Source organism: Platalea leucorodia (genome assembly GCF_965183815.1).
Source record: "Platalea leucorodia genome assembly, chromosome: 2".
NCBI lineage: Eukaryota > Metazoa > Chordata > Aves > Pelecaniformes > Threskiornithidae > Platalea > Platalea leucorodia.
In genome coordinates, this window is record NC_138824.1 from 131,116,795 (window position 1) to 131,137,824 (window position 21,030).

At 48.1% G+C, this 21,030-nt stretch overlaps 1 protein-coding gene across 9 annotated transcripts; it reads left to right on the top strand.

The window, feature by feature from the left end:
- The first annotated feature begins 558 nt into the window (after positions 1-558).
- Positions 559-15,961, top strand: ING4 (inhibitor of growth family member 4). 9 transcript variants are annotated; one of them, XM_082304793.1, is made up of 11 exons: positions 580-646; positions 1,080-1,216; positions 2,769-2,944; positions 3,817-6,457; positions 12,275-12,346; positions 12,550-12,716; positions 12,906-13,020; positions 13,343-13,451; positions 13,785-13,932; positions 14,277-14,338; positions 14,559-15,368. In XM_082304793.1, exons 4-11 carry the CDS (start codon positions 6,421-6,423, stop codon positions 14,596-14,598), a joined length of 750 nt encoding a protein of 249 aa, XP_082160919.1. In that variant the 5' UTR covers positions 580-646; positions 1,080-1,216; positions 2,769-2,944; positions 3,817-6,420; the 3' UTR covers positions 14,599-15,368. The 9 variants fall into 9 exon arrangements, 7 of the variants coding, with proteins under 7 accessions (XP_082160924.1, XP_082160919.1, XP_082160918.1 ...); XM_082304792.1 differs by lacking the exon at positions 580-646 and having other exon boundaries at positions 711-1,216; XR_014227476.1 differs by lacking the exons at positions 1,080-1,216; positions 2,769-2,944; positions 3,817-6,457 and adding an exon at positions 15,906-15,961 and having other exon boundaries at positions 584-646; positions 14,559-14,990.
- The last annotated feature ends 5,069 nt before the right edge of the window (positions 15,962-21,030 follow it).

Sequence of the window (21,030 nt, forward strand, 5' to 3'; positions counted from 1 at the left end):
TAACTTAATTTCCTTGCTTTTTTGGTTTGGTAGGTATGTTAAGTATGTTATTTTACGGCAAAGGCAGTCTCTGTTTATAATATAGCAGCAGCTACTCATCGCTGGCGAATTATACAGTGAATGGAAAGGTATGTGCCTTAACAAACCCCGTATCTCCCAGTGGGAGCGCCCAGCCAGGCTGCTGAAAATTATCTGAAGCCAGGAGAGACCTCCGTAGCCCCCAAAACACACCGCCTGTTTCTTTCAGGGCGGAGATGAAGGCAGCAGGTATTGACCCTCCCGCAGCTCGGGGGAGTCGGGTGAGGGCAGCCCCGGGCCTGCGGCACGGCCCGCCTCCTCCTCCCCGCACCCAGCAGCGGAGGGGCCCCGGCGGATCCCGCAGGGCGCTCTCCCTCCGTCACCCCCGGCGGGGCCCTGAGGCGGCGGGCGGGAGCCACCCGGCCGGGCCTAGAGGCGGCCCCGCAGAGCCCAAAATGGCGGCAGGAGCGGAGCGGAAGCGGGCGGGAAGGCGGGCGGAAGCGGCTTCCGCAGCCGGGTAGCGCTGCTTCCGGGTGGGGGGCCGCCGGCTTCCGGTTCCCGCCGGAAGCGCCCGTGTGTGCGGGGCCCAAGATGGCGGCGGGGATGTACCTGGAGCACTACCTGGATAGTAAGAGCCGCCGGGGGCGGGGCCGAGGGCCGCGGCTGGGGCCGCCCTGGAGGGAGGCCGTGCGGGCACGGACGGACCGCGGCTCGGGGCCGGGGGCTGGCCGGTCCCCGGGGCGCCGCCCGCGGCCTGCTCCGAGCCTCTCGGCCGGCAGCCTCGCCCCGGCTGTCCCCGGCCCGGCCGTGAGGGCCCCGCCGCCGCCGCCGCTCCTGGGGCCGGGCTGAGAGGCCCCGTCCGCTGCCCGCCGCGTAGGGGCATCTCGGGGCCGCTTAAAACGGCGGCAGGGCTCGGCTGGGGCTCCCGGAGCGCCGGGTCTGTCCCCGGAGGAAGGAGCCCGGCGCTGCTCCAGCCGCCCCTCGGGAGCGGCAGCTTGGCCGTCGGTGGGCTAAACCGCGGGGCTGGTGAAATAAAGCCGAGGTCACTCTCGTGTCTGTAGGGAGGCGGCTTCGGTAGATTCCTTTGCTGTCGTTCTCAAAGCGCAGCCCTGTTCTGCTGGTCGAAGAAGTGCTCTGTCAATGCTAATGGAGTTGGTGACGTTATCTGAGCCCTCCTATGATATCATCCTGCCTTAAGGTGCTTATAACTTTGTCAAACTCAGCCCTTTGGGGCATAAGACCTTGAACGTGTGATTTTTTTTCCCCTGTGTTCTTAAAACAGTCAGTAGACTAATCAGAGGAGTTTTTCTGAAGGACTGTACTAATGGGTTAAGATTTAGTAACCTGTTCTCTGATGAATGCTGTTGTCACGTTTTCTTTCTGATCTGGTGTCAAGACTAGAAACGGGGGAGCACGGTGATGGGCTGGTGTGTTTAAAGCGTGGTGGTACTGGCAAGGCGTCTTTTACTTTGCTATACCTGTCCCAGTTAAATCTCTTGCCATCTCCATATGCTTGGAAACGTCGGAGCTTGGTTCTTCAGAAATTATGCTACGCTAGGTTTCGTCCAGCTCAGAGCTGAGGCGGTGTTGATATGGAGACAAAGGTTCTCGTTCCTTGTGTCTGCAGGGCTCCTTTTGTCGTTAGGAAAGGAAACCTCTCGTGAATTAACTTAAGAAAGTTCAAGAACCATAATAAATTTCAGGGAAAGCTGAAAAGAAGCTGGAAGTGAACAGGCAAGGATCTAGGAGCTGTGAGGAAGGAGGGTGCAAAAGCCAGGAAGAAGAGTTGGGGGAGGAGGCAGATTGTTAGAGAGGAGCAAGGATTGCTGAGCAAAGATGTACGTTCTCCTGCTCTTCTCATCCTGGTGTGGAAGACTGCAGTTGACTGAGGTAGACACTAAAACGGAGAGAAGGGAGCTGCAGGTGAGCTCGGTGGCTAGAGAGTGCTCCTACCAAAGGCCAACACTACTGGATCTTGTCGTCACTGTCAGCTAAAATCGACGAACCCACTGGAAACTCCTCTGTTCCCCTCTAGTACAAGCGTGCAGAGAAAACTACAAACTGTTTATTTTCTCTCTCGGCTGAGATGTGTGGTCCTGCAATTGAATTAGAGATTCTCATCCTGTTGAAGGTGGATATTGATATGGTGGTGTAGACTGTCATTTTTAAGGTGTCTTGCTTAAAAAAAGAAAGTAACGTGCACAATCTAAAAGTACTTAAAAAAAAAAATCTGGCTACAGAGATGTTAGGAAGAGCAAAGCAATCTTCGCTGCGATGGTTTAGTCTTTTTTGCATACTCTTGGAGCTCCCAAGGCCTTTTCCAATTTTGTCTGGTGTCCTGTATAGTATATGCAGCATTACTTCCCTTCGTTAGCTAATAATTGCAAGACAGTTTCTGGGCTTAATCTAGAGTTTCTTCCAGAAAAGCGCATCATATGAATTGTAATACTTCGAGTCCGAGAGCCTCCATCTCAGCCTTCAGTAAGTTAGTTTGCTGATAGGCTTTCCTGTCATGGTTTTGTGACTTTTGTCTGTAGTTAATTTTCACAGTTTCAATATTTAGTCATTGCACCTATAAAGCCTTTTACCTGCCGTGTTCAAGTGTCACCTTATTAAAAGTTCCCCCCGCCCCCGGGTAGTTTGTAATTGATTAAATCTTAACCTTTTTTCTGGTAACTTTGAAAAAAAAAAAATTGCCTGTGATAACATATTTTTCAGTTTTCTAATGAGCCATCTTGTTCTTCTCCAAGCCTGCCCTAGTCTTTTGACATCCTACTCGAACTTCTGACTCTCTGAAATTGCGTACAGTCCTTTAGTAACCAGTCTTCATCATGGTACTAGTTGAAGAAGTCAGGTTATCGTTCTTCTGTCGGGCACGCCCTTATCGCTCTTCGCCGTTGCGTTTCAGCTGGGAGCTCGTACTCAGGTAACCATCTACCGTGACATCGATGTGATACGGTCTTTCTGTTTCTTAGAAATACGGTCCAGCATCCTTTATCCATCAGTTATAGTGCTTATTCCTAAATATTGCTCATTCCTAAATTACCCTCCGTAAGACTCGATGGAAGGTATCTGCAGCTGGGCTGTCTCTTGCTGTCCCAGTCGTCTGTTCCTTCCGTTCTTGTTCTTCCAGTCTGTATCTTGCTTCCAAGTGACTTAACTTTTCTTGACTCAAGAACTGCTTCGTGTGTGATTCGCATGAGTGGTGCAGCCACTGCTGATAGTTCTCTGTCATGGATTCTAAAGCCTTATGTAGCCATTTAAAGTACTTTTAATATATCTTATGTTTGGGTTTTTTCTTATTCTAGCTTGTTATGCGAGGTACTTTCTGATACTGCATCGAGTATTTGGTGCAAGTTGTAGTTTAATCACTTTAAAAAATTATTTTCACTAATCAAATGTATATTCTTACTAAAAAAGGTCCAGTCAGGCAAGTTTATTGTAACATTTAATCTATGTTTTTCACCCTCGTTTAATTCTTTGAGATGATCTCAGGTCAGCTATTCCATTTCTTTTCATGCCTGCCTGACAGCATTCAGTTTCCCCCTTGCTCCTTCTTCCCTCCCCCCCCCTTTTTTTTTACATTATTTCAGTATTTTAAAACCATTCAGATCAATTTTAAAATAGTTCACTATTGTTCCAAAACTTCCTAAAAATTGAGACAAATAAATAGTCCAGAACCTTTGGTCAGCTCTTTTAAAAATTTACATTTCCTTCTTGGAATGGAATTCTTTTAGTATTACACTGCTAATGCAGACACAGTTTTCAGTTGATTTTTTTTTTTTTTTCCTCCCACAGTTTCTCGTTTCATATGGTTTGCTGGCTGGATCTGCTCAGGGAATGAATGAGGAGTGTGTGATGAAAGCGGGCGGTTGTTTGTAGGACCTCTTCAAATCCTTGAAGAAAGGAAGGTGTATAATGAATTAAGTGGAGATTGTAGGATGAAAAAAGGTGGCCTCATGCTTGAGGCAGTTGAATACCACTCTGAGAAAGTGAGTTTGATGTTTGTGTTTGTTTTGGGGGTCACGCTTTGTACAGGTTCTCCTTGAATAGATTGTCGTTGCCTCAAATTACGAGTGAAGGCTTGTAGTCAGAGGAGCAGATGTGCAGAGTGCTCACAGGTGCAACTGAAGTCTGCTTTGAACAGATCATTCTGAAAAGTCAGGCTGTGTAGCATTTTTAGACGTTTCAAGAGGTATGTTTGTGATTTGCTGGTTTTTTTGGCCTTAATCTCTTTGCCTCAGTAAAACTCTTGACCTTCATTTTATTGGTAAGGGATGTGGGCTACACCACAGCAGCATTGTGAAGAAGCACTCTAATGTCACAAGAACGAACACCTTGAAAAGCTGATTACCAAGGCGATTTTCAGATTGAGGTTTGCGTTGTGTATGTGTGACTCTGTATTGAGCAAAGAGAATAAAATAAAACTTTGAATCACTGCTCAGTCACTGGGAATGAGAAATGCCGTGTATGGAAATCTCAGGCAGTTAGGTAATTAAAAACGATACGTTAAAATGCACGAGCAGTCTGACAAAGCTGTGCATACAGCCTCAGTTGTTTCAATTCATAAATTTTTAGTCTGCTACTTTGGACATCTGAAGTTCTTTTCCAGGAGATTTTTGTGGAATAGCCAAGTTAACAACACTTCTCCTAGTAAAAGCTGTCTGGCAGTTTCTTAGGTCTGGTATTTCAGTAGCTTTCAAGTCCTTGCTGTAATTTGAAACTGGGTTTAGACCTGGGGTTAGACATGCCCTTGCCTTTGCTCCAAGCTGTTAATTGCAAAGCATATCTGTCTGAAATGCGTTGTGCTCCTAGCAGATGTTTTTGCAGCAGAAAAATAGGCACATTCCTTCTGTGCTGAACATCCTGACAGAGGAACTCCGTATCTTGTCTACTCTGATCACCGTCCCTCCTTCATCCTGCTGAAGCTGCCCCTTCAATGACCGTACTGAGCCAAAGGATTCGGGGAAGGGGAAGAAGAGGAATGTTTCTTGTTCCAGTTCTCTTCTTCCCGAGTGTTTTTCTTTGAGCACAGCTCTTTCCTCAGTTCTCTTCAGTGGCTGAAGTTCAGCATGAAAAGATTTCCATTTCTTCAAATATTGTCCTCCTGGTGTCTAAACCATTTTATGCCTGCTTCTGAGGGAAGAAAGCAAGATTCTGAAGTGCTTTCCCTCACGCCAAGAAAGCAGTGCGACTGTAGTAGGGAAAAACTATAGGTGTAAAGGAGTCAGAGACGTAGAAAGGAATGGAAGAAGAATAAGAAGGGAGAAAACCTCATGTTTTGTGATGAGAAGATTGAATGTGCGTAAAGACTCATTAGAGGAGGTTGTGCTTGCTCAAACTTGAGTTACAGTACTTGGCTCGGTATTTGCTCTTGTATTGGGTTAGAAATACTGGAGTGGAGGCTTTGAGGGGGAGAAAGGAAGGGTGACTCATACAGATTTTCCAGAAGATGAGATGCAAACACTGAGTTTTCTTCTTGTTTGGAATTATCAAGAGGATCGCAGAGCTACTGTGTAACAGGCACCCTTGAAGTGCGCATATTCAGAAAACAGTCCCAAATAGTTTTCTGCAAGTCTCTGTCAATGTGCCATGAGTGCAGGGATTACCGTTATAGTAGAGGGAACTGCTGTGCAACCACATGTATTTTCTACCATCAGCGCTTCCCTGTTTACCCGCCTAGCGGGTGTCAGAATAAAGTGAGTATAATTAGTGACAACACACAAGTTTATCTTTTATGGCAACAGAACCAAGGCACGTACGTCTCCTCAACTGTCTGGTGCCTGAATTTATTGTGAAATGACCTCTCTGCTCACCTAGCTACGCTCTGCTGCTGAGGACGTGTCTGCCCCGTTGCTCGGGTAGCTGAGGTGAACGGAAGGGTCCTGTTTGTGGGTGCGCTTTCTGAGGCAATCAAACAGCGCCTTCCCTGCTGGTCCCAGCCATCGCTGTCTGCCACGTGTGTTCCTGCTGGGACTGATGAGGCTGTTGCTTTATTTGCCTTGCTGAATGGGGAGCACACGTCGTTCCTGTTGGGAAGCGTGTGCCAGACTGGAAGGAAGTTCAAAGTTCCGTATGGTTGAACTGGTCTGTTACTGAATCAATGTCAGCATAAAATGTTGGTAAGGAATGGTAACAAAACAATAAAAAACGTTTCTGTCTTCCCTCCCCTCCCAAACTTCTGAGGAACTCGATTCTGCCAACATTTGGTCTAAATTAGACCTAACCGCTTGGGAGAGTCATCAGCAGAGGGCTAGTAACCTTGGTGAGCTTGAGAGGCAGAAGGATGTCGCTGGCCTGTCTACTCAGATGGCTGCTTGATATTCATGTTCTTGGAGGCCACCAGTCAGGACCTCTTCCAGGAGCAGACCCTAGGACATATCTGCCTCAGTGAAGAGGAGGATGGGGACGACAGACTTAGATGAGGAGTCCTCGGCTGGTAAGTTAACGTGGTACCGTGTAGTCATTTTCTAACTGGGTTTTTCCCCTTTTTTATACGGATTAGGGAGGCATCAAGTTTCCTTTGCTCCTTCCGTTCGCATCTGTCAATAGGCACATAGAGTTGCACCAGTTCAGGGCTTGTCAATACTGGAAGACTGATGCCAGCATAAGCAACAGGAGCAGCGTACACCCTCTTGAAAGTCATCTGCTTTCTCCTACAGCCGACGTGGGAATGTCCTTTCGTTCCTTGATGACATTAGCTAACCCAGTAAAGTAGGATTAGTCTTTCATAATAGCTACGTCTGTCTGCATTTCCCTCTGTATAGCCTCATCAAATGAGAGCATGATGCGTATTGTCATCTTAATATGCTTAGAGGACATGGGTGTGATGTCAGAACTTGCTGTAGGCAAACCCTTGATTCTTTCCCAGTCCTGGCTGCATTCTGAATTCCCCAGCAGTTCTTTTCTCTCTCACTTTACCGACCCTCATTACTCTTATCCCCTCCCTAATGTAGTGCGTAGCCGTACCCTCCCGTTCTTGCCGCTAAAGTTTCTCACATCATGCTTCAGATATGCAAATCTCTTAATAAATTTTTTCTATATTCAACACCGTTTTAGTGTAGTGAAAGATGCCTTTCACCTTACTGAGACATTGGATTAGTTGCATCTGCGACGCAGCACATACGATCTATGGAAAATTACAAAAGATCTCATGCAGGGGAGAGGATTTGGTGATTCATAGGCATCATTTGTTTCTCTGTGAAAGCTACTGGCACAGCCCACGCTAAGCTAATACATTTATTATTGCTAATGACCAGTTTATTGAGAATTGATTTTGTTGTTGACTGGTATTTTTATCAGAGGTGATAGAAGATGGCTTTACAAGACAAAGCATCCTGCATTTTCTCTGCATTTCTTCACTTACCCAGCAGCAAATTGGATGTGACCGTTTTGGCAAACGGCCCTGTGATCTCTTTGGTGGTGGTCCCTGCCGTCGGAGATCTGGGACAGGCTGGAAGGGCCTGGAGTGGTGTACCCCGTTTGCAAAAACGTAGGTAGTGTTATCCCTTACAGAGCTGTTGTGAGGATAATACTGCAGGTTAGGATGCCTATATTGCAGCAGGGCTGAGCTGTAAATGGAGAGCAAGGTACGTATCATGCTCATGCACCAATTTCAATAAACTGCGTAGGAGGATAAATAATTAGCTGAGAACACAGGGCAGAGTAGAAGCAGCAGTTTAAAAGGGTTATACCCTCTAAAGGAGGGATTGAGGGATAAAAAAGACATCTTTCCCCATAACGAGGAAGCAAGCAAGCTCCTGAAGATTGCTGTAAGCCAGTTGTCCTGCCGTATCCCTCAAATGCTATGAAATTACGGGAATCACAGAGCATCAAGAAGTCCTGTGTGCTTTCCCTGCAAGATCCCAGCCAATTTCCTATCTCGGGGGGCAAAGCACTTACCCTCTCACTGTGGCAGTCCCTGGCACAAGCAGGATTTTTTTTTTTTAATTACCTTCAGCAATGTGGTGTTTAAAGTGTTTGCCGAAACCTGTACTGTTCAATAAAGCAACCGTGGTTACGTTTCAAACTGTACTTTCACATTTCTTAATAAATTTAAACCCGCACCTGAACACGGTGGGTGAACAGATGTCTCGGGAAAGACACTGCGTATTTGCGTAGCGCTTGGTGCCATGGATCTCTTGTCAGGAATTTGGCTGTTGCCGTAGCACAAACCCGTTGTTCGGCAGCGTTAAAAGACGTGGTGTGGGAGAACGGAGCAGAGCGAAAGTTTTCAGGCTCTCTCTGTGCGTATGTCAGAGTTAACATCTCCGTTAAGTAGCTGAAGTTTCAATATCGGTTGCCTACGCTTGACAGCCCACGTGTGTTTCTGCAAAGAAATAAATAAAATAGTAATAATTGGAGGGGAAGGAGGGTGGTGATGGATTCTGACTTGTGGGGAGTGAGAGTGCGTGGTTCTTAAGGGACAAGACGGTGCGGCGTGGTTATGGATGGCTGCAGGAGAAGGAGTGGGGGAAGGAATGACGAGGAAAGAGGAGAATAAAGGAGAGGGAAGAAGAATGGGGGTAGCCATCAGAACTGAGGAAAGGAAAGATGAAGGTAGGTAGAGAGACTCGTGGTAAGGAATAAAAACAAGGTAAGAAAAGGAAGGGGTAGGAAAAACTCAATGAGACGCGCGCTGATGATTCTCAGGGTGGTGGTGCTGCGGCAGGAGCGAGCCGGGCTCCCTGCGGATCTGTGCAGACGGACAGGGTTGCATGGACGGCAGCCCACACTTTGGGCCGAGCTGCTGGCCTTGCGAGCGCGTTCTTCACTGTGCCTCTTCCCCATCCTCCTCTTCCTCTCTTGCTGCTGTGCCGTTTGGGTTGAAAGAGGCCCTCGGGTTTATTTTTCTGTCAGATTGTTGCCTCTCTGGGACAGACTGACTGCCCTTCACTGTCCTCCAGTGATCAAGGATGCCTGTAGGGTGTTTTTTCTTTACAATGATCCCTTTCAGAATCTGAGAATTATTTGGGTATTTTACAATATATAGTATTTAGTCATGAAAAGTTTAGGTGCCTCTTAAAATGAAAGAGCAAATGTATTGTAATGGCAGAAGGAGAAATTCAGGAGGAAACATAAATAACATGAGTGTTTTTAGAAAGACTGGGGGAAAGTGTGTTGTGTTAGTAGGAATGAGGAAATGGAAACTTAAATATTTGGGTTTTTAATGGGACTGTTAGGGTGCTGGTGTCTGACAGCCCGCACAGCACAGGCCAGGCAATTTCAGCAAGCGTTCTGAACCGCTGTGATAAATTCTGTGATGCAGACCATCACTTTTTTTTTTTTTCTTTTAATTAAGGGTAGACGAGAGCTTTTGAGTTAAGCTGCAGATAGTAGAAAACTTCCCCATACCACACAGCTCCATACTGGCGTTCCACAATACCATACGCCTCCCTGAACTGTATACCGTACAAATAGTTTGTTGCTCGGTTAAAACCTGCTTAGCTGCAGCGTTGTCTTGTTACGCTTTTTGTTCTTGCTAAAGTCTCTCTGGATCATAATTTTTAATGTTGTACTCAGCTTCCTTCCGCTTTCAGTTGGCCCGATTAAGCGCCGTTATAACGCTTCTGATTATAAAGTCACTGTACTCTCAATTGTTTCGTTTTTCTCCCAGTTTTTTGACGAAGCAATTACCGAACGTTGGCCCAATAATCGATTTGCTGGGTTTTTAGGAAATTATTTCGCTGGTTTTAGCAGGGAAGGACTTCAAATGACAGGGGTTTGTCTCATCAGTCCCCGTGGAAACCTGCCCAGCTAATGAGCCTCTGGAAGATCATTGCTCCTACGTGCTTGACTGGTAAATGCTCCGCGCGGCCGGGAGCGGAGAGCTCTGCCCGCGGAGGCAGGTAACGTGGCAGGGGAGCCGCGGGGCTGGCAGCGAGGGGGAGAGGCCCTGGGGAGAGGGAGTCTCCGAAGGACAGATGGCTCTGGGCTGAAAAGATGAGACCAAGGCACGGAGAGGCAAAGGGAGGACAGAGGCTTTCCAGAGGAGGGCATGCGCCGGCGGTAACGAGAGGTGGTGGCCGATTTTTACGGTAACGGCTGTAAAAACTAGAGCACAGTCCCTTTCAGGTTCTGTAGCAGAAGCAAACTCCTGCCCGAGCTTCTCCTGCTGCCAGAACATCGCTGTGAAACGTGGCCATAACCTCGGCGGGGTTGTTCTGCCCAGAGAATAGCATCCTACTGGGTTTTGTCCTCGCTCAGGGGCTCTATCTAAAAGGTTTCTAGCCCCGCTGAGGGGAAGCGGACTGTACCTGGTGGAATTTGTGCTTTTACCGACTTTCCTTTTTAGAAGAGAACAAGAAATGACATTAATCTTTTTTAAAAATTACAAAGTCAAGAATTTAGAAGTCGTGATCTTCCAGGATTAATAAACTCGGTGTAAATTTGACATACTGTGTGCGGTGCAAGAACAGATACCGTTTTCCTTAGAGGATACCTGTCTTGTCTTCGGCAGGGGATGCTTTGGAGAGGAATGAAAAGTAGCATGCTGCAGTACCACCCGTGTTTCATTCGCCGTACAAATTGAAAGTTTTGGAGTTGAGGAGGCTGGGGTTTGCAGGAAGGAAAAAGGCATGGTCTTGGGATTCCCAAGCTGGATCTCATCCCTGCCATAAGTTCCCTTTGTAAGCAATGATAATTTTCAGCGTGGTGTCCCCGTTGGCTTCCAAGATGCTTTTTTGAGCCGTAGGGATGTAATCTGGTAGTCGGCTGCTTGGCCTTTGTAGGAAGTCCATCGTGCTGGACAAACGTGGAAGTATCAAATTTAGGAACGTGCAGACAGCCTTAATTTTGCTGCTTACTAATTTTGGGGGAATTTGATTTTGCACTGTTAACTGGCCTTGAACGCAGGGGGACGACGTGTATGTGCTGTGATTATGTACCTGGGTGCTTAAGGACACCTACTGTCTGGGCATTTCCCAGATATTGAAATTAGAAATGGCAACAGGAATCTATTGAAGCAATAGATTGATTACTTATAAGGATTCTGTGTGTAACTTACTATATTCTGTTTGTGCAAAAAAATAAGGAACAGCGTCTGAGCGCAGCGAGGCCCACGGTTGTTTTTACCTCTTACAGGAATTCATGTCGCGGCCCGTGCGCAGTACTTGTTAAAACCTGCCTCTTGCGTACAGCCCTTCCCTGCCGGCTGATTGCTTTTCAGGGAGATGTCTCGGCTGTAGAAACGTGTGGCAGTGAAAATAGAGACAGCTGCTGGGGCTGGTGTGTTAGACAGTTTTGATGATGGGTAGACACACCTTTATCTCCACTCTCCCCGTGTTGGAGAGCAGGTTCAGGAAGGAGACGTGCTTATGTTGTGTTTCTGAAGAGCTTCCCACCCCACCTTTTTTTTTTTTTTAAACCTGTGAGAGATATTTTTTTTTTTTTTATTAGGTATAAAGGTGACAACAATCAAGCTTGGACTTCAGGTTAATGCAGTGACGCTAGATCTCAGTTTGATTAGACAGGCATGGAAAAATGAGATTGTTTTTATCAGCTTTGTCAGTTGAGCATCTGGTGATGCCTAGGGGGTGAGTAGCATAGTGCATTGAAAATTAATTGACTATCAATTTCACATTGCTCGTTCAGAGCCCTGCAAACATTTATTATTCACAATGTATAGCATCGTTCCAGGTGTTGGACAGACCGCACTGAGGTTACGGTGCAGAAGGCAGAGCAAGGAACACGTGACAGAGGGTTAAGGCTGCTGTTCGCGGCTCCCCGTCCCGTCTCAGACTTGCTCTTTGGCTCTCCACAAACTGTCGCCTGTCTCTTATATCTGAAATTGATGCCCTAAAACGGACTCACTTTTTAGTGAATTAGCATTTGATCAACTTTAATTTTGGCATCCTTGTCTAGAAAGAACTAACTGGCGTTATTTACCAGCTGTTGTACTATTTTTTTCATTGCTGAATGGAGTTCTTGGATGGATATGTTGTACTATAACGACTGACTTCATTACAGATTTTGGTTCTCTGCTTTCTTAATGTAGGCCTTGCTGCATGGCAGCAGTTTTCTGTTAACTAGTATGTATTATAGAACTATGCTCCTGGATTAAATATATCACATTTTTATAGTCTGTCTCCTTTGGAGTTGACAACAAATGGAGGCATACGCATGTGCACCAGGAAAGGGTGTTGGGAATTGCTGGACTGGTGTATGTGTCGTTACCGATCGAGTTAGCTAGCTTTGTTCCTGCCTTGGCGCCGCGGGCAGGAACCTGACTTCTCCACGTATCCTCTTTTCCCTGCAGGTATCGAGAACCTGCCGTTTGAATTGCAGAGAAACTTCCAGCTCATGCGAGATCTGGATCAGAGGACGGAAGGTGAGGATTAGAGATGGTTTTGTTGACGAGACGGGAAGCGTGCAGCTTGAGCAGCTTTTCTTTCCTTTGCCTTTATCACGGGGATCTCGGGGCTGGGGAAGAAACCTGCAGCTGCTCTCATCCTTCAGTCTCTCTTAATGGAGGGCACTGTAGTGTGCGTGTACATACGTGTAGTTATGTATTTAATGGTGAACTTGTTTCAGACCTCAAGTCAGAGATCGATAAGTTGGCCACGGAGTATATCAGCAACGCACGGACTTTGTCTTCCGAGGAAAAACTGGGGCTTCTCAAGCAAATCCAGGAGGCCTATGGGAAATGCAAGGAGTTTGGGGACGACAAGGTTCAGCTGGCTATGCAGACCTACGAGATGGTATGAAGGGAAGTGTCTAGTGCTTAGCGTATGAAAGAGTGTACTAAAGCCCCCAAGCCTGGAAGGCCCCGATCTCTCTTTTTAGGCCCTACCCACTCTTGCTTCTCAGCTCTTAGTGCGAGCCCCGTGCCCTCCCTGCCCTCTTGGGCTCCCTTCTGTGGTAACTCCTGCTCACTCTCGTCTTTGCAGGTTGATAAACACATCCGGCGGCTGGACACAGACCTCGCTCGCTTTGAAGCAGACCTGAAGGAGAAGCAGATAGAGTCGAGTGACTATGACAGTTCTTCCAGCAAGGGCAAGAAGAGTGAGTACCACCACGGGGCTGCAGATTGATACAGGAGGCAGCCAAGTGACTGTGGAAGTGGTGGGGATGAAGGCAGGCACTGGAGTGGTACAGATCAAAGACTGTTACGCTGGAATCTGAAGGACAGGTAAAAAGATGGTGACCTGGGCTCTTCTTGTGCGAGCACATTCAAGGCTGCTAGATAAAATTGCGATGGGGTGCATGGCCCAAAGCCAATGTACGCTTTGAAGTAGGAGTGTATGTTAGTGCTGGAGAGGTTGTTACTATCAGGTGTCTGTTTTGATGGGGTGGCAGATACAACACCTTTCTCTCTTCTTACCAGAGGGCCGAGCCCAAAAAGAGAAGAAAGCTGCCCGTGCTCGCTCTAAAGGGAAGAATTCTGATGAGGAGGCGCCAAAAACTGCCCAAAAGAAATTGAAGCTTGTCCGCACGTAAGTGTTTTAAGAGATTTGCGGGAATGAGGAGCATCACTGCGAATCAGAGCAAGGGAGGCCTAGCCAGACTGCCCTGTGAAGGATCTGCTCCCCACCCAGACCAGACGCTGTGTCCCCTCTCCCCTCTTGGGAAGCAAGAGGAAGGAGACCTTTTAATTCTTTCAGGGGAGCGTGGCGTGAAGGGGAAAGCAGGTCGCTTCGGTGGAGTTGGGTGTATGCGCTTAAAAAAAGAGAAGCGGTTGCCTGTGGCCAACGAGGGCATTGTCTTGGGAGATGTGCAGGGACCCGAAGCCGATTATTTTGCTGACCTACTTTATTCCTGTCCTGCAGTAGCACAGAGTATGGCATGCCTTCGGTCACCTTTGGAAACGTCCACCCTTCGGATGTATTGGATATGCCCGTGGACCCCAATGAGCCCACTTACTGCCTCTGCCACCAGGTCTCCTATGGGGAGATGATTGGCTGCGACAACCCAGATGTAAGAGCCTGCGCTTGATGGAAATGGGGGAGAAGGGAGCGGGGAGAGTCTTGCACGGAAAGGTAGTTTGGAAGGGCAGAGGGGTGGCTTGCTAGGGCCTTGTAAGTGCATCTTTCTTCAGGGTTTTCCTTAAAATGACAGGTTGTTTTCTTGCCCCCACACTTAGCAAGGGAGCAGGGGAATTCTCCTTGCTAACAACGTATCAGTTGGGTGTGAGTCTTCATTCCCTGATCGCTGCTAGGGATTTAGGAGTTTGTGGTCCAATGTTGGGAAGCTTCGGTAGCCCAGAAGCAATGATGTCAAAAGAAAACTGCTCTTGAACTGACTGCTCTCCATCCCAACAGTGTTCCATTGAATGGTTCCATTTTGCCTGTGTGGGTCTGACAACAAAACCAAGAGGAAAATGGTGAGTGAACAAGCAACCTGGAAGGCCCGCTGGTCTTTGGAGAGGGTTGGTCCTGGGTGGCAGAAGGGAGAGTACTGTCTGTACACACTTAGAAGACCTCTTAAAAAGGAAAATTGGAAGTAAGGCTTTGTCTAGGACCTTGGAAAAGGTCCCTTGGGACTGTGTGTTGGAGGTTGTTGTCATGCCCTAAACTCTGGCTTTTTACTTGCCTTTCTGCCAGGTTCTGCCCTCGCTGTTCCCAGGAGAGGAAGAAGAAGTAAAATCCCGTGAGCCCTCAGTACTGCTGCAGGAGCTCTCTTCCCCCTGCCAGGGCCTCGTCCCAGCTCCCCCAGCCCTTGGGGCCTTGGCTGGGGGGAGTCTTGCCCTGTTTGTGGTTTGGGCCATCCCTGGAATGGTGTGTACCCTCACGGCGGTTCCTGTGTGTTCTGTATCCCTGGTTGCTTCCGAATCCCTAAGGGAGGCCCTCTCTGTGTGCTATTCCAAACAGGTCTCTGAACCTCAAAGGGAATGAATGAGGGCACCAGGGTAGCCACCAGATTCCCAGGGATTCAGGTAGCCCCTGATTTTCCTTGGCTTTCCTTCAGCCTCCTCAGAGTTCATTGCCTACTCTCTGCTTAGAGAACGAGGCTATGGGATGGGGGAAGGAAAGGAGGTAAGTCTTCAGCATTTTAGGTCTTTGATTTTCCTGGATCTTTCTCAGGAGAGAGGGAGTAACCAGGCCACTTCTTAATCTAGTGGGCTGGCTGAGAGACTGAAAACCCGAGGTACTCCCTGTCTTTAACCATTCCACTGCTGGCATTGAGCAGCCTCTTTTGTTGGGGAGAGGAGGAGGAGGAGGGAGGAGTGTTTAGAGCTAGTTTTGTCTCTCTTATTCCTGGGGTAAACCTGCTGGTCTGGGAAGCACATTGTGTGAAGGAGGAAGAATTTCTGACCACATGGGGAGAAATGGCTTGATCTAGCCTGTCTTCTGGCTCCAAAATTCTCCCTTCCTTTTGTGCAGTGGGGCTTCTCCATTATGTCGATGATGGGAAGTTTGGGGATTCAGATCCCACTTGTATAATACGGAATTAAATAAAGTTCATTGAAACAAGTACTCTGTTTGCCTTGCCGTCACCTCCCAAGTAAAGCGTGGCAATTGGTCTCTTTAGTTATTCTTTCTCTCTCAGCTCTGCTTTTATTCTAAATGATGAATGTGGTACAGCTTTTTCATGTAAAAATCCTGACCGGTGTTAATAAGTGACATTCTGCCAAAGTCATGCTTGAAAATACACCTAATATACTTGCAAAAGGTTACGAAGCTTTCTAGTGGCTGTAAAAATATATCTGCCCCTTCGGTCATGCCCCCACAAGAGGCTGGGCATTTATTCACATTGCTGTTGGATTGTTTACCTCATCGGTGCTCTTCTCTGAAATGAGGAGAGGTGGAGGTTTGTCGTGGCCTGGAGATTGATGAGTTTGAGTCTCTCCTTCCTCTTGTTCCCTGCTACGCAGGAGGGTTTAAACATGAAATGTTTTCCTCGCGTAGATAACTTGCATGAGGATCGATGGGGCGTTTTTGTTCTCGTAGGCGTGAAGCCAAAGCTCTTTGAGGGGTTCATTATTAAAACCATCGGGAGGACCGTGTAGGTGGAGAGCAACGCTACTCGCCTTGTAGTTGTACAGGGACCCTGTTGAAGCCATCGGCTCACAAGCTGGTGTTAAGTCTTCTGCTCATGCAAGTTAGCACTGAGTCTTCGCTTTTGCTTCGAGAAGGGGTGCTCAGGTTCCCGTTTTGCACAGAAAAAAAAGAGAGGTAAGTTCTTGTCCGGACTATGGCTCCTACGGTTTGCAGTACCACTGCCACGGCCTGGATCTCAATCCCCAGATCGTCTTAAACCATTTTCCTGCGGCTTCCCTCCTCAGACAGAGAGGGAATAAATCCTGGAAGATGTCGGTTGTGTGCGTGGTACCGTCTTCGTAACGGGAGATGCTGGGCCGTCATCCGGCGAGTGAGAAGGCTGTGGCAGGAGAACAAATGTCTTCAGCTGGGGTTTATCCAGAGCTCAGCGGCTGCTCGACTAACAGAACAAAGGGAGGACGCGGTCCGAGCTTGAAAACGGGCTTTGCGCAAGGCGCGAGGGTGGCGAAGGACGCAGCCGCTCCTCTGGGTGGTTTGGTTGTGGTGGGGCAGGACACTGGACCGTAACGGCCGCCGTTAGCAGCAAGCTTCCTAGGAACCGTGGGCTAGCGAGGGGTTGGAAGCGGCGGCCCTGTAAGGGAGCCGCCGCTGCTGAAGGATAAGTAGTTGATGAATGCAGGTGGTGTAACCTGAAAGGAGCGTGAGTGGGCGGGGGGGTGTCGCACAGCGAAGCGGGAAAGAAGACGGCCTGCTGCTTAGGCGCAGCTTACTGCGCAGGAGGAGCTCTGCACGGGGTAGGTCTGGTTTAGGAAACGCACGCGTCGGGTCTTCTGCCGTCGGCGTCGGATGCGGAGGGGGGAGGCAGACCAGGAGACTCCCGTTTTCAGGCTAAAGCTTGGGCCCAGGGTTACCGTTGTGCTTCTTGGGACACCGAGAACTGGGACACCCCGATGATTTAACGCCAAACACGTGCGAAACACCAGGTTCTGATGCGGTGCCAGAAAACGGTGGGGAGCGCGAGGCGGGGGGCTCCGCGTACCCCCCGTCCTGCTCCCGCCCGATGGAGGGGTGCTTCGGCCAGCAGCGGGGAGCATCCAGGGGCCGTTGGTGGCAGCTGAGGGAAGCTCGGGGGAAGACTCGCAGGAAGAGGGATTTCATACAAAAATATGGATGAAAACTGCGGATTTTTAAATGGCTGACGAGTATCAATGCAAACGAGAGGACGTTAAAAACTAACCTCGGAAGAGAGGGGATAAGGACAGTGACGGTGCAATATTTAATCGCCGAAGGGGAGAAATAATCAAATCAATAGAAGCTAGAAATTACGAAGTACAAAAATGAAGCCGGTGGGAACAAAGCCTGTAAGCGCCAAGGCTGGCAACATAAGCGGCTTTTTTTAGAATGCCTTTTGTTTTTGATATAATTGAAGATGGCACGTGTCCATTACCAACTGCCGATAGCAGAATTGTTTGTAATGAGAGGAGGGGGAAGTGTTCTGTAAATATTTATTCTGTGTTGGTGCTGGTGTCATATGGGGATGATGTACTTCCTAGGCAAACAGTAAGGAGGATTTTAAATAGCAGCTATTGGGGAGAACGCTTTTTTGATCAGCAGCCTTGGGTAAATGGCGTTTGTCGTCCTGTGAAAGCCACCCGAAGATGCCTGTGGCCTGCTCTCGGTCACTCTCTGGGCTGCCAGGGAAAGCCTAAAGGGCTGGAAAAGAGCCGGCTCCGTGCCGGCCCATAATGCGGGCAAGGCGGCTGCTGCGGCGGTCCAGATGTGCAATACGGGAGCAGCAGCCAAGGCAATGGCTTCTCTTTAAAACAAGCAAGAAATCCAGGTCAACAAAAATAAAATCAGTTCGACTGGAAGCAGCAAAAAAAAGGTCAGTCAAAAATTATTTGATTTGAGTTTGATTCTTTTTAAAAAGATCGCTGTTAATAGTTACCTGTATCACTGTAGTGCTAATGGGATCTGAAAAGTTTACTTCACCTAGAACTGAAGTGCTTAAAAATGGGATACGCCAAGTTAAAGTTCTCCTGAACTCCTTTAAAGAACTTGGCAGCTTGCGGATTTCCTGGAAGAGCTGTCGGCGCGACATAAACGCTTTCTAAAACGGAGCCGGAGAAATCGCCCTTTTAGAGGGATTGGAAATAACCCAGCTGGTGAGTAAAGGCAAGCCTGAGTTTCGGGAAGCTGGAGTTGTACCGCACGACAAGAGGGGAAGACTTTTGCCAACCTCTTTAAGCCCGTTTATTAATAATAATTGGTCACGCACACAAGTGAGCGGTTTGTCTTGTCCAGCTGTGATTGCCCCGGCCGTGGGCGTCATTCCTGGGTAGCTGGGCAAGCGTGGTCGATGAGGCTGTTCAGCAAAGTATTCCCCTCTCAGCAAGCTCCCGGGCTCTGCCACCACCACGTCCGCTGCGTGACGTGCACAGAAACCGTCCCAGCCACCGCCGTCGCCTTCCACCCGTGGGACCTTCATCTCTTACAAAACACAGCAAGCGATGAAACTAGCCCCGTAGCTCAGCAACGTCCAGCCTGTCCTTAAGCGCTCTTAAGGTATCGCTTACCTAACTATACGTTCAGAGCCACGTGGTAGGCAGTCTCTTACTGTCTGTTTAGTAGGTTGTGTAAGGCTTCTCTGCTTAAGGAGACCATTCGAGGCTCAACTGTAGATTATGTTTCGGTGATACTCGCTTAGATTTACCGGGGATGAATTCTTACGAGACAATTAGCGCATATAAATACATATATCTTAGACTTGGAAGCACTGATTGGAAGGTACCCCTGGAGGACACCTGGTCCAGCTTCCCCTTCAAAGCAGGGCTGCTGTCGGTCCTAGATCAGGTCAGATACATGCTGGGTAGCCAGACGCTCTGTAGCAGAGCAAGCTCGGCTAAGAAGCAGCAGTTGTGTGGCTGCGGGTGGAAGGTGACGTTGCTGGCGCTCTTAAGGCTCGATTCAAATGCTGACCAAATCAGGCCAGAGATCTCAAGGTGGCAGCGGAGAAGAAAAGCATTCCCAAGAGGTAACTTGCTTATACTGGCTGAAAATAAGACCGGGTCCTCCCAGGACGTTTCTCGTTGCAGATATACGTTGTCGAGAGGTGGTAGTTACAGACGATGGCAGGATTGCTCCCCTCTGATGTCTCCAGAGAAACGGGTGGCACTTCAAGCCCCAGAAAGGAGGCGTACGGAGGGGACCTCAGCAGTCTCTTGGCTAAGCGAAGCTTCAGCCAAAGCACAGCAGGACGTTGAGGTGACCGAGCCCAGACCATGGGGAAAGTCTTGTGCGAACTGGCAGCAGGAGCGCCGATGTTTCATTTCTCCCGGAGCGGGGCAAGGCACGCCGGTCACGTACCAAGCGCTCAATCGTTTAACGTAGCGTGATTCCCCAAACTTCTGAGCCAGCTTGGATTGGACGCCCTGCGCGATGCAGACCTGGCTGGTTTGACCGTTTCTGAGCCGTTGTCCTTTGTATAACCAACCGTGGCTCTACTTCTTCCATGTGAACCAGGAGGACAAACTGCGGAGAGGTTGACAACACTGGGGGAGCGCGCGATCCTGGCCGCTCTAAAGCAGCGGCAGTAAGGAAGGAAGACTGCAGCATTTAAAGAGTTAAAGAAGAAGGAAGGAAAATGTCCTATCAGTCTTTCCAAAGACAACTGAAGGAAGTTTCTCCAACTCCGTTGCCTAGTAGTTACAGCAGCAGAAGAAACATAGCTGTTTTTATCAAATATAATGCATTTCATTTATTAAAACAGTCAAACATCTTGATTAATTTATGCTAATTTATGTTTATTCTTCTGAATACATAAAAGAAATTTAAGTCTTCATTTAAAAAAGACATTTTTGCCCACGTCTTAAGGCCAGGCAAACCTGTGAAAAACACTAAGCTCCTAAAGCCTACTGTGGGAAAAATGCTCAGCAAGTTGCCTGCTTCGGTCTGGTTTTGCAGACGGACAAGTTCATTTCAGCGGTTTGGGTCGCTGCCGTTGAAGGAGTAACTCATTCAAAGCTGAAAACCAGGCTGGGAGGAGAAAAGGCCGGAATTATTTTTTTATACATCAACAACAAGCAAGGAAAAAGAAGCGTGAGGCCGTGAGATTCCTCGTTCTGAAAGCGTGAAGGGTCCGGTCGTTGGAAGAACCCACTGAGTTACTACCGAAAGATCCAGGTGGGAAGAAACCTCTCTGGAGCTCTGTAGTCCAAGCTCCTGCTCACACTAGGACTAACTTTGGGGTTAGATCGGGTTGTTCTTGCACTAAACCAGCCTGCCTAAAAAGACTAGAGCAGCTCACGCAAGCATGCTTTTATGAATCCGCTCCATTATTAATTCAAGAAACCATTTTTAAATGCTGGGTTTGCAATCAATTAAATATTCCATTTTCTAAATGACAAGTAAAAAAATCCTTCATTCACTATTTCCTAACAAAATAAAATGTAAATGAAGTATCTGAATTAATGCATGTTATAACTGTACAGTGTTTGTATAAATGTGAATAGATTAACATATTCACCAGGTTAAAATGAGTGCCAATTTTAATGTAAAGTCTATATTTATCAGCATCTTCGCATAGCTTGCAGCGAGTGACGGTAAACCTGCAAAACTAAAGTACGACCGCGGAATGAAGATTATTTAACCTGTGATTAAAGTCAGCAATTCGTATCATTTTGGTGTAAATCAGCACGCTCTCTAACGCTTTTGTCTGTGGAGATGGAGACCTCAGCCCTTCTCCGAGTGGGCTGCTCACGTCCCTTCCCACAGGGCCGTAGCTACCAGGATGAAGGTGTTCAGCATCAGGCTCTTCTGTTGAAGTAGGTTCTGCTTCATGGAAGACCTAGAGCTGAACTGGAAGAGGACCTTGACTTGGCTGCTGTGCAATGCTCTGACGGCTTCTTGGCTGGGCTGTCCGCTCTTCCGTTAGTACCAGATGGCAGCTGATTTTAGCAGCCCAGGCCCGCTCCTGAGCTGCAGCTCCACATCCTCCAGATGCAGCACTAGAGGACACCTAAATCCCTGTCCCGCATCCCCATCTCCTGCTGGGGACCGCTGTCTCGGCCAGCAG